The 17,283-nt window shown below is 41.4% G+C and overlaps 1 protein-coding gene across 1 annotated transcript in view; it reads left to right on the top strand.

The window, feature by feature from the left end:
* The window catches only part of PKHD1 (PKHD1 ciliary IPT domain containing fibrocystin/polyductin), a 238,734-nt gene that overhangs the window by 127,814 nt on the left and 93,637 nt on the right, over positions 1-17,283 (top strand). The window contains exons 47-50 of the mRNA XM_063153146.1: positions 4,841-5,018; positions 5,676-5,871; positions 14,379-14,444; positions 16,218-16,337. Of these exons, the coding sequence (XP_063009216.1) occupies positions 4,841-5,018; positions 5,676-5,871; positions 14,379-14,444; positions 16,218-16,337 (560 nt within the window). The remainder of the gene's footprint in view (positions 1-4,840; positions 5,019-5,675; positions 5,872-14,378; positions 14,445-16,217; positions 16,338-17,283) is intronic.

Here is a 17,283-nt window from a genome sequence, read left to right as displayed (position 1 = left end):
TCTGGCCATGTGTGCCCTCACAGAGGGGGCAGCTTACATGGTCACTTGTCCCCACAACCCACCCTCCGAGGGCTCCTGCGATGTAATATGGAAGGCAAGTATTAAATTATTGACTGTTCAGTTACCAACTCATCAGCTCAGCTTTAGAGAGTCAGCTTTTACTCTGCTGCGTTTCTGGCATTTCAGACATCCCACCTAGAGAAATTTGTTTCCCAGTGGAAGACACCTTTCCATTCACCCTGCAGTCAGGGGTATGGGCAGCAAAGACCGATCCTGCACAGTGTTATGAGTACGCAGGAAAAGATATTTCTTAAAGCCTTCTCTCTCAGCTTGACCATCATCTGAGGTATTTCTTAGTGCAGGGAGATAAATTTAACATTGAGCCAACGTTTGCTGGCCCTAAGCTTTCTATCCTGGCAAGGAGAAATCTGGCAAGTCTGTTGGATGTTTCTTACGGCCTGGATAGATCAGAGCCAGGTGCATCAGCTGGGACTCCCTGTAATAACCAACATATTGATCCTAAAATCACAGTATGGTTTGGGTTAGAAGGGACCTTAAAGATCATTTAATTCCACCTCCTTCCATGGGCAAGGACACCCTCCACTACCCCAGGCTGTTCCAAGCCCTGTCCAACCTGGCCTTGGACACTTCCAGGGACTCTTCAGAGCTCTGCCTGATGTGGGAAAAGCAGAGTGAAAAAGCAGTCCTCCTCTGGTGTTTGCCATGCTCACACTGCAGACATTTTACCTGTTTGTTTACCAACCACTTTCCAGCTCAGGATTTCTGTCTGATTTTAATTTTCCTGAAAATATCAGCTTGTAAACTGTAGGATCTGGGGAAATGTTTTAAGGACATGGGGGATTTTGGAAGGCAGGGGTAGCAAACTGAAATTCTGCTCTGAAGGAATCCATCTTGTCAGTCACAATCCTTTCTATTCCTGGGAAACCATTTCAATTCTTCTTTTATTTAGAATTCAGCCCATGGTAGTGACTCAAGATCAGGGTCAAAGATCTGGTTATTTCCTAAAAGACTCATGCATGAAAAAAAAATAAAAAAATCACTGCTACTAAGGATTCATAATAAAAGACAGATTTGAATAATGAGCTTGGTATCTCAACAAAGATACTCACATTTACTGAAAACAGCTGAAAATTCTTAGTTCTTGGCAATTAAAATAAAGTGAACTGGTCTGGGGCCCAAGATTAAACCTGTAAAGTGTTTGATATGGTTATAATTCCGAATTAGCCTCCCTTTGGCCAACAATAAACATGGACTCTTGATATAAACATTTGGTGTCCCATTTGAAGTTCAATGCTAAATTGTTTCCTGTTTTTGAAGAGGGATAATCATAATGGATTATTACACAAACAGAAAGCATTTAGAGCTAAACAGAGCGCCTGCCTTCATACAAACAGATATGGACCCTTAGGATAAATAAGTTACTGGTAAACATAAACAAGAGAGTTAATATTTGTTCTCCTCCATGTTGTTGATTGGCTTAACAAATCCTTTGTGGCCCATATCTGTCGAGCAGTTCTGCACAATGCATTTGAGCTGAATTATATAACAGTTTATACAGTCACAATTGGTGAATTGTGGCTCAGACTGTAAAGCCCTATCCTGTAATCCTGCCATATTTCTAAAGCAAATTGCTCCTTAATTGAAACCTGCTTCGATATAAAAAATACAGCCTTCACAATGAGTCATCCTTTTTTTCCCCCTTACAGTTTGCAAAGGCTTCCAGCAGTTTAAAGGGAGGGTTAATTTTGCATTAAGACCATTGCCTCCTAGTTTCTTTCAAATAAAGCCAGGAGAAGTTCAGGGGAAGGCTCTCCTCTGATAATGAAGCTCTCCATGTTAATGATGCGTGCAGGCTCCCTCGGATCCTCTGAATTAGAAATACTCCTGTGTGCCAGCGCTCTTCTACTTCATTAGCATTAAAGAGAGGTAGATTGGTGGCTATTTAGGGCACAGTGAAATCACTGGCTATTTAGGGCAAATGGAAATGGTGCTAATTGTGGCTGGTAATTCCATTAGTAGGGTACTTCCATTTTGGTGCCTTTTTGGCATGGAGGTGAAGAAACAACACACTGACATCCTTTCAAGGGGGTGTATCTCAGGCTTATTGTGTCCTTGTACCAGTTAACTTGTACACTGGGCTGAGAAGTTTTCTAGGTTCCCCAAATTTTTGGTTTGGTGGTGGGCACCCTGTCAGGAGTTGGAAATGAATTTATGGGTGGCAAAACCTCAAGCAACTCATGTAAAAGACAAGGACACAATATTACAAGTCAAGAAAACCCTAGACATTCCAGGCCATAAGGCATCTCCTGCTCCTTTTCCTTCCTGGGTCATGAACATGAGCCAGGTGTGCTCAGGTGGGCAAGAGGCCAAAGGCACCTGGGCTGTGCCAGCTCTGGGGTGGCAGCAGGGCCAGGGCAGTGCTGTCCCCTGTGCTGGCACTGCTGGGGCACCTCCAGTGCTGGGGACAGCTCTGGGACAAGAGGGACACTGAGAGACTGGAGTGTATCCAGGGAAGGGAACAGAGCTGGGGAAGGGGCTGGAGCACCAGGAGGGGCAGAGGGAGCTGGGAAAGGGGCTCAGCCTGGAGAAAAGGAGGCTCAGGGGGGACCTTGTGGCTCTGCACAACTCCTGACAGGAGGGGACAGCCATGGGGTGGGCAGTGTGGGGGTGTGGTCAGGCTTTGCTCCTAGGGAACAAGGACAAGAGTACATGGCCCTAAGGTGCGCCAAGAGAGGTTTAGATTAAATATTAAAAAGAATTTCCCCATGGAAAAGGAGGTCAGGCATTGAAATGAGCTTTTTGGGGCAGTGGTGCTCATAAATCTCTAAATATAGTTAAGTCTCCATGCCTGGAGGGATTTAAAACACATGTAAATGTGGCATTTTGGGACATGGTGTAGAGGTGGCCTCGGCAGTGTTGGGTTAATGGTTGGACTCGATGATCTCAGAGGTCTTTTCAAACTTAAATGATTCTATGATTCTATAACTTGTCTGTTATAATTCGACACACAGGAAAAGATGTATTTCACTTAACTGTAGCCATCTGGAAGTTCACTATGCAGTTTAGGATATTTATTTGGGGTCTTCTAAATATTGGTTTCCAACATAAATGGATTCACAGCTGATTTGTGAATTCACATTCCCATTCACTAGCTATTGGATTTACATGGCTAGTGTGTAATTGCCACCTAACTTTCTAACAGGTCAGACTTGTATCCCAGTAGGGTTGTCCCTTCCAGGAGTTCTGTCTTTACTTCTCCTGGAAGTACTGGGGAGAGTCTCCCCATAAAAGTGATTCAAGCTGTTCTCTTCAGAACTCTCTGGTGATAAAAATTAAAATAAATAAAGAGTAAAACCATGTGAATTTATGCTGCAGAGAGCCTAGGTCTGAGTCTCTGTCACTTGCTGTGACATTGGGCATCTTTGCAACTCCATAAGGCTCCCTCTGATCTGCAGGAGAGTTTTGCATTGTGATTGGTGTTCTTCTGCTGCTAGAATACCTGTGCAGGTGCTGATAGCTGTGGCAATAATGTGCTTGTTGTCATTTACTTGCTTAATTAGCAGCCTAATATCCTGGTCCAGTTAATGCCCATAACAGGAGGTTTATTAGTGGTACAAAAGCTGTTTAAGCCTTATAAACTCCTTCCAGTTTCATTGGTCTGCCAATATCTTCTGGTTGAGTGATTCTTTGCTGATTCACACTTCGCTTTGCCACTGCTGTTTCTCAGCTGAATGTTTCTGGGTAACCAGAAAGTGATTTGACAAAGTGACAGACACTAGAATAACAACAACAAAAAAAAGAAAAAAAAAATCACTGAACTGATTTTAAAGAGAAAAGAAAAATACATCTGGGATGACTGCTCTGGTGATTTTGCATCATCTCCAAAGCACTTGGGGGGAAAAAAAAGCAACCAAAAATTGCATATACAGGCAAATTGCAGGATTACATAAATTTTAGCGCTGTCTTGGGTTAGTAAGCCATATCCAGCCTGAGAGGTTAGATAATATGCTGAGATGTGTAGTTGTAAGATAATGCTTCAAATATTGAGAAAAAAATATTGAAGGGATGGTTAAAAGAGGGGATTTTTTAAGCTTATTGTCAGCTCAAATGCCAAACTGAGAGGAGTCTACTGCAACCTTAAATCTAAAGGGTTTATGACCCCTCATGGTATCAGTGCTAATGTTGATCTCTTCAGTAAGGGTTTTTTCTCCTGAGTAGACTGGTCAGAAATTAGGAGTGCCAAGTTCTAGCGAAAAAGGGGATTGAGTTCTCATTTGGATGCTTATAAGAACTGCTGCACTAAAAGTTCCCCCTTTTTCTGAAGGATTTAATCAATCCTCAGCAGCCCCAGCTTTGACTGCAGACAGAGAACAGCTCTTTGAATTACACAGGACTTTTATTGAAACTTTTGATCACTCAAATGGGAGTGAATTATCACAGAATCACAGAATGGTTTGGGTTGGAAGGAACCCTAAATATCACCTCATCACCTCCTAAAATTTGAACTTGAGGTCCATGAGTCTGGCAGAAGGAAAATACTCTGGCAATGTAGAAGTTGGTACCCTGGCTGTTACATCTGCTCTGTTCTCTTCCTCTTCCTTTACTCCTACATGCTTTGTCTCTCCTTTTCTCTCTCCTTTTACAGCAATTCAGGCAAAATATTGTTTCTTATGGCATTTATAAAGAATTACAAAAAATGGAGACACATTCTAAGGGAGATCCAGCACAGCTTCTGTAATTCAAATAAAAATAGAACTGTACAGGTTGCAAAATAACAGAGTTCAATGTAAAAATGTAATTTTTTTTTCTTTTCCTGCAGAAAAGAGGCTCCTGACACTCCCTATAATTTAACTGTGACTGACAGTAGGAATAAGTCAAGCACAGTCAATTATGTCCCTGATACTTTATCAAACCTGTATGGCTGGATGGTTCTTCTCCTGGATAAAGAGACTTACACGTTGACATTTGACAACCCTTTGGTCAGCAAACAGCTCCAGGTAACATGGGAAGGTTTTATAATTTCAAAATTGTATCTGGAAGAGATAATCATGTTTTCATCTCTTTGGAAGAACAGAGAGAAATAAAATAGAGTTAAGTGCACTGAGAAAGTCTCTCTGTATTTATAGGCTTAGATAAGATGACTGATAAGCTTTCTCTTATCTCTCAGATAAGTTCTGAGATAAGTTCTCTGTAATCACCTGGAGCAGGAAGGTCATGGAATCATGGAATGGTTTGTGTTGGAAAGGACCTTAAAGCTCATCCCGTTCCAACCCCTGCCATAGGCAGGGACACCTTCCACTAGACCAGGTTGCTCCAAGCCCCATCCCGCCTGGCCATGGACACTTGATGATTTTGGATATCTTAGGTGAAATTTCAGGGTGGTGTTTAGGAACCAACAGGATTTTTACTGCCTTAAGACATGTTGAAGCACAGTTTTCAGAAGACATTGGTTCTCCTCATCCTTTAAAGGTGATGAGGGCAGTTGATTTTTTTCTGCATTTACCATCACCTCCTGCTTAATTTTGCATCTCTTTTCCTGTTTTCAACACATTTTACCTGTGAGGAGCACGACCCTCTTTACCCCTTTATGCTGCACTCCATGGAGCTCTAATCACAGACTCAGACATGTTTCCTTTTGGTTTCCTCTTCTCCAGTATTCAGTGACATTTAGCAACTTCAAGGCTGGGAATTACCTGCTGGTGGAACACAAGGATCTTCCTGCCCATCTGGAGGCTGTGGTGTCCTGTGGGACAAGGAGGGGACAGCCACTCCAGCTGGAACCGTCCTATGGCCAGCACAGGAGCTGTGATTGGCATCTCGACAGCAAGCTGGGGAAGTTCACCTACCTGGGTAAGTGCAGTGTGGGGGTTGCAATCTACATCTGTGATCAGGAATGGTGTCAGAGCTGATGCCTCTTTAATTTAGACCCAAAATCTGCTCAAGGCCAGCTTTCAATGGCCTCTCAATAAGTGAGAGGTCCTTCAAAATGTTGGTCAAATGGCTAAGTGCACCTCAGGTCCATCCCTAACTGATCTATCTGATGCTTGACCTAGCAACAGAAGGAATGTGCCATAAATAGAGGGTGATGTGACATCAGTTGTATTTGAGTTGGCTTTTTTTGAGTGGTAAAGACATTAAATTCCACCAATGACCTCTGCTGTCAACTGGTCCTACATCACAGGTATCATTAATAAAACATGCTCATCTTGCTAGGCTGAGCCCACTGAAGACAGTAAGATTACTGGGAGAGAATTTTTTCTAGGGTTGGAAACTTCCAAAGATGCCTTAAATCTTTACCTATGTGACTTTGTACATGAGATCATGGAGTGTGGTGGAATTTTTTTTTTTGAAGAAATGGACATTTTCTGTAATACCCATTCTAAAGTAAATAATTTTATAAATATCTAAGCTCTATATGTCAAAATTAGGATAATGATTGTTGCCTTTATTAATAGCAGCAGAACTAGAAATCACAAATATATTTTGGTGTCTTTGAGAAGATTAGCTTCTCCTTCATGACTCATACCAGGAAAGTAAAGATGATGATTTTCATTATAACAGATAATTTTTCTCTTCTGTTCCATTAAATGTAATGAAATTCCCTTTGATTTTGCACTACTGAGATGGCATGCAAATGGCTTTCTCATGTAGGATACCTTTAGAACAATCATTGTGACAATGGAGAGAAAAACATGCCTGGAATGAGGGCAGGCAATCCACTGAGCTTGGTCTGGCAACAGTGAAAATCAACCAGTGTGGAAAATCACATTTGTGGAGAACTGGGGAAACCCAAAACTTAACCTCAGTCTGAGGATCTCAGTTGCTGTGTTCACCTCTGATTCTTCAGCAACTGCCACAGCACAGCTTGTGTTTAACATTTTAGCTCTAAAAATGGGCTGGATGTACCCGGGCTTCAAACTATAAAAGATCCCTGTGCTTGCTTAATCCCAAACTGTACTGGTGCACTGGTCACCACCTGGGAGTCTGCCTGCTCTAGGCCAAAGCTGTGCCAGGAATTTGGCCAGCATTATAACCACGTAGATTATTGGGGTCCTGGTCTTGGGTCTGTGTCCTGGCCCTATTTAGACACAGTTCAAGTGTAAATTTGCTACTGTAAATTTAGCTGTTGTGTCTAAACCTTACCAGAGATCAAGTCAAGTATTTACTGAAAAAAGAAAAATGTTTTATTATTTCTGCATACTAACAGTGTAAATTTGTTCCTTCTAATATAAAAGGTGACTGTTTTTCAGTTTGCATATCCTGATTTGCACTGTCAGAGCAGCATGGGAAAGCTCAGAGGATGGCATCTGTAGCTTGGCCTCTGCTGTTAAAAACAGAGGAGATGAGTCTTGGGAAGACTGGGACAAAAGTGGTCTGGCTGGCATATGCCACTCTTGCATCACACACACTTTCTTGCCCTTCTCTTGCATTACTTTCATCTTGATTTTTATCACACAAAGAGCTTGTTGTGGTTCCTCATTTTAATAGAGAGAGAAACAATAATCCAAAATACACGAGGGGAAATTTATGAAAACACCTGACATGCATAATTCATGCTGTGAACATTTTCTGTGAGGACTTTTATAGGAGTGAGATCAATAACTCAGTGTTGGGTACCTAATATCTATGCTGTGGGTGTAGGGTAAAAGTTTGAAACAAAGCAGATTCCTGGCCCTGGTGTGAGATTTCTCTCCTTCTCTCCGCTGTGCAGGCTGAGAGGGTGAGGATAATTAGCCAGCAGAGCAGATCCATGGCATGTGGTAGACTTTCCATCACTCAGGGTCCTTAGAAGATGCTTGGCTGTCTTTTCAGGGAAATATGCTCCGGCTCTGCGAGAAGCTATTAGAAACCTCATGAGGCAAGATTCATGCTCCATAGGAGGTCAGAGAAAGCTGCCACAATGGTCCCTTCTGGCCTTAAAACCCCACCAGTCCACTCAGAGAGGACAAGGCTAGAAGGTCTGGCCTTCCTGCCGTCTTCTTGCCTAAATCTGCAAGTTGGCCCTTTTAGAAATTTTTCTTTTTTAATATTTTATTTACATTTAACTATATGAAATAATTAGCCAACTAATTAATCCCGTTTACAAGCTTTGTGGGATTCTTCAGCTGTCAGTCATGCCCGAGCCCGGGGCCGGCGTTGAGCCTCAGCTCCCTCCTCCATCAGACTTGGTCTCCATGGCTACAGGCTGCATCTGCTGACACCCCACTCTCTATTTACTGCTTAATTAAGAATTTCATGCTCAGCCCTTATCTGCTGCTAAGAACAAGAACACACTGTTAAGAAACTCCAAATTTAGGCTGCTGCACAAGGAAAGCCTTTCTTGTTGTCCTGACTGCGTGGAGCCTCTCTAACTACCCTCTTGGCAACTGCGCTGCCACCCTTCAATCAAAAATCATTAAATGGGGCAGAGATAATGAGCATGTAGCATATCAAAAGGAGGATGTTTGCTCGGGCTAAGGAGGAAAAGCTGTAAGGGCCTATAAGCAGCCGCCACTTCAAAGGGAGAAGGGGCTGATAAAGAGTCATTTGTTCCTGTTTGACTTATGTAAAAGGTCTGGTATGTCGCAGCCCCGTCTAGCAGACGCGGGTCCCCCCTCTGCAGGCTCGTGTGTCAGTGCTCGGGCAGCTGGGCGCAAACAGCATCAGCCCGAGCATAAAATCACTTTACTCCACGGCCACAATGGGCACTTGTAGGGGGTGGCAGGGGGACAATGGCAAGACAATTATTGCAGCTGCTCGGGAGGGCCATAATTCTTCCTGCCCAAAGTCGGCCGGCGTATTAGTCATCCTTCGGCTTTTGGGAGTGCTTTGGTGGGGTTTCGACAGCTGCTGGTGTACCACCTCTTTGCAATAATTGTACATTCTGGCCGGGGTCAACTCACTTTTGACCCTCTGCTTTTGTGCCCCTCAGAAAGCCTTTTAGGGCAAACTGTGGGGAAGTGGCAGGGGTGCGTTACATCCAGAAATTAATGCCGGTAAATACGGATCAGATGCCAGCTCATTAATGGGCAGGCTCCTGGATTCACACAGCCCTTTTACTCGGGCCTGCATGGGGGAGAAATGGGGAGAAGGGGAAGGAAAACGCCGTGACTGAGAAGATATTGTTATTCAAACAAAGCAGGCAGCCGAATGAAGCCACCTTGGCCAGAAGTCTGCGTTGGGCTCAGGCTTTCCCCATCCCCTCCTCAGTCCTGCCTGGCATCATGCAAGTGTTTGTTTATATTTGTGAGGATAAAAAAAAAAAAAGGTCTGTCTAGCACAAAAGGCAAGAAAATAGACCTTATGGAGGGGATTAAAGGAGTTAAGTTGCACTGATGGTTGGGGTCTTGTAAATTAGGCTTGGAAGAGAATGCAGGGGGTGCTGAATGGGGAGAAATAATTGCAATGGAGAATGTTTCTGTTGTATGGGCAATGATCCTATTAACAAAGATAGTTACCTACATACATGAAACTCTGTTAACCAGCCTCCAAGCCACTTTAAAAGTCCCCTTTTCAGACCATTTTAAACGAATCTGCATCGGAGGACAGGTAACCCCATGTCCCTTCTGGGTTCTGGGTGAAGGGGAGGCTTAGGGAGCTTGAAGCATCCCGTGCCAGTCATTTCTACATCACCAGCCTTGCTTTGACATGGTTCATAGCATTGCCCTGATTTTCTCTGGGGCACCCTATGTGCTAAGAGAAGTGATCCTCAAAGGTCTCTATGGGCCTGCAATTGTGGTGTGACTGTGAAACACTCATGGGCTGTGGCTCAACCACATTTCAGGGGAGTGAAACATGATATGACCATGCTGAAGCAAAAAAACCCCCAAAAATACCACTTATTATAACAAGGGTGGTGGAAAGAAACATCCCACTGGGACATCTGGGATATTTTTTAGGAGAAATAGCCTTTGTAAATTGCAATAATAACATTATGAGCTTTTTAAGTCTGTTACAAATTTCAGCATATGGTGCCACAGCGTGGTACTGCTCCTTGGTTAAGGTCTCTGGGCAATACTGGAACTGGCTAAAAACCAGAGAGATGTTGTTTCCTTTTAGTTCACTTTTGTAATCTTTAAACCATTTTCTTTTGGAATAAAACAAAGTGTTGGCTTCCTTCACCTCCGGATTTTTCTTGTTTTTTTTTTTTTTTCCCTAAAATTTGAAGTGCTGGACAGAAACATTATTGAAAACATCACTGAAAGGATTATCAAACTTTTTATTTATCCCAAATACATTTTTCAGTAGACACAACTTTTATGCACATGGGTCATCCTGCTGACTTTGCTCAGGCTGCTCATGTGTGAGTTGTTAAGAGGGCCTAAGGCTGAACCTCACATTACTGCTGTGTCAGAAGCAGGTTTACAATTTCCATAGTTCCTAAAAAAATAATTTGATTATACTTATTGTCTTTTCTAGATTCCTAAAGAATGATCTCACTTCCATTAGGCTCTATGGGTTTCTGTAATTGCTTTGTATAGGAGGAAAAAACACTCTAAAGTATGTTTGTTTCTAATATGAAAATACAGAAAATAAATAAACACAGATATTTTCTACAGCCCTATTGCTTGGGGGTAAAGGAGAATCCTAGGCGAAATACATGAAGAATGGAGTTAATTCTTTACAGAGGGCTGATTGTACAGGGATGAATCTTTTCTTCCAGGCAGATAAAACTCACCCATATCAGTGGTTTCAGAGGGCCAGTTGACCAGATGTGGGCTGCTCAGTGACCTCCATGAAATGAAAGTCAGATCTTTGCAAAGAGGTGCCCCTTGTAATCATAGAATCATAAAATGATTTATGCTGGAAAAGACCTTCAAGGCCACCAGGTCCAGCCTGTGGCCCATCCCCACCTTGTCACCCAGACCAGAGCACTGAGTGCCACATCCAGGAATTTTTTTTAACAGTTCCAGGTGTGGTGACTCTACCAACTTCCTGGGCAGTCTGTAGCAATGCTTAACCACCCTTTCAAAAAATAAATTCTTCCTGATGCCCAACCTGAACCTCCCCTAATTACAGTTTGAGGCCATTTCCTCTTGTTCTCTTGCTCATTACTTAGGAGAAGACACCAACATCCACCTGGCTATGACCTCACTCCAGGGAGTTGCAGAGAGCAATAGGATCCTCCCTGGGACTCTTTTTTCTCCAGGCTGAGACCCCCCTGCCCCATTCCCTCAGTTGCTCAATTTTTGTTATAGACACAAAGAGAAAAAACAACAATTCTCCTGGTGGGTGAGCTCCTGTCCTTCTGGCATGGGAGCAGAGAAACCAGAGAGTGCAGCAGCTACAGAAATAAGGTGATGAAATGCCCTTATAATCCTGTCAAGGTTGATTTTTGGATTATGTGGTATCCGCAGGAGGAATTTTACACAAATGCCAATCTCCTGTAAGCAAGAATCTTTGTCCATCTACCCAAGACTTACATACATATATATGTGTGTATGTATATATCTATATCATCTATATCTATATCTATATCTATATCTATATCTATATCTATATCTATATATATCCATATATCTATATCTATATCTTTTATATATATTTTTCTGTGTGTGTGTATATATATATATATAAATTATATCTATCCAGTTATATGTATATAAAATAGGTTCTTACACCTCTTATCCCTAACACATTGTCCTTGTTATATCACACTTCTGGGTGTCTCCTGCAGAAGATCCTCACAGGGGATGACAAAACATCCTCTCCTAGGTTCTCCAGTTTCCAGAGGTGTGTCTCACTGTGTTGTTGATTGTGCTGTCTAAAAAGTTTTGATTTCCCGGTGATGGATGTTAGCCCAATTGATGTTAAATAGCATGGAGCTGCTTGTTATTTGTAAGTCAGGCTATTGGAGCCATTTATCCTAGTTTCAGCCCTTCCTAATATCCACAGGCAAAATTCCGAGTCACTGCAAAGCTGATAAAAGACTGAGTTGCTCCTCCTTCATGTTCACTCAAGGAGCCCTGAACCAGGAAAAGTTTCCAGCAGTATCATCCAGAAGGCCTATATTTATGATCCACAGCCCAAACATCCAGGAGGAGCTGTAATAAGGCAGGAAATTGATGAGCCTTATAAAGGTTTTATACAACTAAACCCTGGAGCCTTATAACTACATTTTGCCAAGAGTCACCTTAATTCAATGTTTACTAATGATGTCCTTCATCTGTAGTGCCTGTATCCCTTCCTGTCCTGCAAAACCCAGTGATAACCTACTCAGCAGCAAAACAAAACCACCAGAAGGACTGTGTCACTGTAGCCTTGATTAATCCCAAGGCCTCTACATTTCTTGATCAGTTTTTAGCAGTGTTTGTGGGAAAAGGCAACAAAACACTGCTGATTCACAACTGGTGCACTTTACACCCCATCGATGTAAATAATTGTGCATGTTACAAGGATGTGGAGAGTTCTGGGGAGAATTCTGTCCCTGATTCTTATGCTCATGATCAAGAGTATAAATAATTTATAATAGTTTGAATTGTCATGCTCTGGTGGGATGACACTTCAAATATGAGAAACTTTTATTATTGCCCTGACTCTGGACATGGCAGTGATAAAACTCTGTACTGAATTAAGTCTTAATGGTTTCTTTCTTCACCATATAAGGGGATTGAACCCCGTTATGAGGTCTATGCACCATATTGATCAAGTTTTATGTCCCCTCAGGATTTAATTAGAACAGCTTTTGTCTGAAAAATACAAACATCCTTAATTAGATGATTTCACTCTTGTTCCTGCAAAAGTAAGCAAAAACCAAAAAAACAACAAACCTCACAAAATATATTGAGGTGAAAAATGATATTGTCAGGGTTTGTCTTGTTTTTCCTAAGCCTGTTTTGTCAGCTTTGGCAACTGTTTTGCCCTGTGTGAGAAGGAAAAACACCATAACCATAAAAGTACACACAGATGTATTGTCTGAAAGCCACAAGAGCTGTGTCAGAGGCTTTAAATTAGCAGTTTCATGTCATGTTTTTCCCCTCAAATGTTCACCTTGTGGCCACTCAAGGCATGCTGCAGTTCAGTGTGAGCTCTGTGTGATGGTTTGGGGCAGATTGATTTGACTGATATGTGGATCAGATCCCAGCCACCATTGGGAGAGAAGGTGTCACTGAAGAACAGGGCTGAGGCACCTGATTACTAATTAATCAGACATGAGAAAAACCTCATGGAATCAGTTTCTATTTAATTATGGAAGCCTCATTTGGCATAGGAGCATATGCTGCTAACTCAATCGAGTGCTTTCAACTGACATCAAATAGTAATTATCAGAAAGAATCAAGTTTTTTGATTATTCATACTAATTTATTGAACACTTAAAATTAATGAACCTCAGTTATTTTAAATTTGCTCAGTTGCACTGGGAGAAAAGGAGGGAGGTAGGGAAGCACGGGTTTCACAATTTAAAAGTACAGAGACTTGTTTAAAGATAAAATAAGTAAATTACAATATGGCATGAAATCCCATCTGTGGGTTGATGCACACAGAGGAAAGTTCTAGGCATGTTCTGAAACTGAGGAAAATTCTGACAATGGCTTCATTGATACAATTCTTCTACCCCCCAAAAAAATCTTCCAACAACACTTTAGGGTCACCATAAGGGGCTGGGCAGAAGACAGGAGATTTATTTGCTTGTCAGAGTGTTTCTATTTTAACCTACAGTTGTTCCAGTCTGGTGACTGAAAGGAAGTGCCTTTATATGCCACTGGAGATGAAGAGGAGGTGGGATTTTAGCTGGGTCTGAAACAGCTTTCCTCTGCTCCTCTTTGATTTGCATTATTCTGGCCCTTCTCCTGCTGACAATACACGGGCACAAAGGTTACCACTGTGATAATTGCTGCTGACCCCTTTTCACAGCAGAGAACACAGGGTCCCTGTCTCCAGTCTATAAAGCTAATTAAAGCATCTCTTTCAGATACCGGATTTTGGGGGCAAAAAAAAAAAAAAAAAAAAATCAAAACCAAACTACAAAACAAAAGCTGTATTTCGCTGTTTGAGCCAGTTAATACATTATGCATTCAATGGTGTGATATCACTTATGTGAGTGGAACTGCTGTGGATTTATAGTGGGATAAATGAGATTCGAGTTCCAGCCTAGAATTTCTGATTGTTGAATGTTTTCTTTTTAGCTGTTTCTAATGAGTTGTCTTGAGACCTTCCGTATCTGTAAATTAAAATGTGTTTGTTTAATCCTTTCTCAATGCATAAAAAAAAGGACAAAAAATGTTTAGAAAACATGTATAGTTTCTCTTAAAGAAAATGTTTCTTGTAAGAAGTGTATAATGTTGTCAGGAATTAATGTGTGGAAATTGATCTAATAATGTTTTTTGGTGTTAATTTGAAAGGCTTTGCTGTAACTCCCTAAAATTCTCTGTGTTCAGTCACAGGCGCTGACTTAATTCAGGTCACACTGAAAGAGAAGGAAGGAGTGGATTTACCTACCCCAGGTATGTGATAGTCTGTGTCAGAAAACATTGGTCTGGGAGTCAAACCATTTCTTTTTTATGGCTTTTTCAGGAGTAAATTGCTGTTTTTCACTTCAATGTTTTGTACATCTATCAATCCAACAGAGGCTCTTGGTATTCATTTAGGTGTTTCATTGAGCCCTATCTACCATTGCTCAAGATAAATGTGTGATTCCACAGTATAAAACACTATAAACTTACCCTGGGAAATAACACAGCAGATCAGAAAGGTCATGGAGAATGTAAGACTACAGATTATTTTAGTGCTCCACAGTCTGATATTACTGCTCAGTTTCATGTTGAATCAGACAGAAAAATATACCAAAGACAAGGGACACCTCCAAATTTTGATATTTTTGGGTATTTTTGCCTAGAGAGGCTACCTGGAACAGGGGCTAGATAGTGTCAAAGGAATAAAGTAGGGATTTATTGAAAGGTCTTCAAAGGATACACCTTGGGCAGCGCAAGAGCCCAGCCATGGCTCTATCCAAGATGGACCCAAGATGACCCAAAATGGATGACTGGTCATGAGTTTTCCCTCTTTTATACATCTTGGTCCAATTACATATTGGGGTTAATTGTCCAATTACAGGTCCAGGTTATGAAGTCCCATCCTCGCAGATTGCTCTCAATTTGCTGTTGTTTACACGATTTGGGCCTGAAAGTTGCAACGGTGTCCTTTGTTCTCAGGGTGGAAAAGGATTGTTTTGTCTGACTGAGCTGTGAGGAGAACTAGCTGACACTTTACATGAAGTTCAGAGTCACACACTAAGGCAGAACAGAATCTGAAAAATGTGGAAGCTAAAACTTAAGGCACCATATTAGCCATTTTGCTATGTTGAATATTAACAATAATCACCTATGTGGAAAAAGGGTTTAGAGACATTTTGGCAGGGTTTTTCTCCCAGAAAAAACAAGTGATTGGGGAGACAGACCCAAACTTAAAGAACTTGACATAGGTTTAATTTCTGTGTTTCCCTGTGCTGACAACAGAGGTTTTTTGTACACTACAACATTACTGAGCTGAGTCTAGCCCCCAAAGCCTAGGCATGTGCTTGCTCACATATTTTCAATCCCTTTCAATCCCCAAAGAAGCTCTCCTAAAGAAAAAAAAACAGAATTCCCTTTATAGAGGAAGGAGAGAAGTAGGTGCTTGCAGAGGCCTCCAGAGGGAGGCCCTGCCTGCATTAGTCTAGGATTTACTAAACTTGGTGTGCAGGATTTTCCCTTGAAGGCTTCCTTTCCTCTCTTAGGGACAACAAATTGAGGGGCAATTAATTTATGGAGCCTGGCTAGTTGGCTCTCTAAAATACAAGTGCAAGTCAAGCAGCTGCATTTGGTGAGCTCAGTTTCTTCCAATATTTTCCTTAATCTCAGGATTTTTCTTTTGGATTGACCTGAAAAAGAAAATTTTGGAGAAGGGGCAGGAGTTTCCATATGTTTTGGTTAAGCTGCTTTTCCACGCCAAGTCTTGGTCACCTCTTGGAATGGGAAAATTGCTTTTCTGGGTGTTAGCAAGCTTGTAAGAGTTGATCAACAATTATTTTAAATTTTTCATACTTTGGGAAAGTATGGAAATTCCCATGCCCTGGGAATTCAATCAAACAGTTTTCTTTAAACATGGAAAATAACAAAGAACAGTTAGCAGTGACAAAAGGAGGATGTTAATGTCACAGATGCTTGACTATCAAAGAAATGGTAATTCTTCCAGCTACAGAAAATGATAATTCTGTCTTTATGTGTTCTGTTTTGTAGCTCCTTCTGATGCTGTCTTGAAATGGTCACTCCCAGAGACGTGGAATGGTGTGGGAAAAGGCTGGGGTGGATCCAATGGCAGCATCCCAGGCCCTGGGGAAGATGTCATCATCTTGCCAAGTACGTGAGGAAGGAAAGGTGTTTCATTTCTGTGGAGGTGCTGGGCTCTGCCTACATTGGGATTTATATTTGTGCTTCAATATGGGCTCCTTGGCCCTGGTGGCCATTCCAGTGTGTGCAGGACCCCACATTTGTTCCTTGTCACTCAGACTGCAGTACAAAAATGTAGTTTTTGGAAGAGAATGATAATTATTTTCCATTTTCACATACACACAAAAACAAGCACTTATGCTGACTTTCAAGCTGGAGTATGTACAGGGACCTTAATTCAGAAGAGAACTTGTAAGACCCACAACCACACCTCACAAAGAGCTCATCTCTTCACCCATCTCTCTCTGTGTTTTGTGCAAGGATCATATTTTACATTTCTGCATCATCTTCCATTTTATTTTTCTGTTGTAATTCCTACTTATCAATGGTAATTTCTCAAACCATTTGCCATGGATACCTCCTAGATATTTTAGCTTAGACCCATATTTCAACTTGAGTTACATTTAAATCCCCACTCATCATGCAACATTACTGCATGAAAAATGGATTTTAGTAAATTTATTAGAGAATTTGCAATAAAATCTGGAGAAAAGCTTGTGATAACCATTTTACATAAGAGACCCTCCTTTAATCAGGAAGTTGGACTACATGAGGTCCTGAGTTCCTTTCCAGATATAATTATTGAATCATCCAATTAATATTGATTGATATGTACCTGAAATATTCTGAAATATTCTAGAACATGGTGCTGTCTCCTTCTCATTTGTTTGAAACCAGTTACATCTCTCTGCCTACCACAGCTCTACTTCTGGAAATGTGGAATGTGAATGAAATGACTGAAATTCCATGCCCAAATACCAATACAAACATCTCGTCCCACATATAATATCTATACACACACACACGCACGCATATATATATATATATATATATATATATATATATATATATATAT

Source organism: Melospiza melodia, chromosome 3 (assembly GCF_035770615.1).
Source record: "Melospiza melodia melodia isolate bMelMel2 chromosome 3, bMelMel2.pri, whole genome shotgun sequence".
Classification (NCBI taxonomy): Eukaryota; Metazoa; Chordata; class Aves; order Passeriformes; family Passerellidae; genus Melospiza; species Melospiza melodia.
Note: the sequence above shows the minus strand (reverse complement) of the source record. Positions and strands in the feature narration are given on the sequence as shown.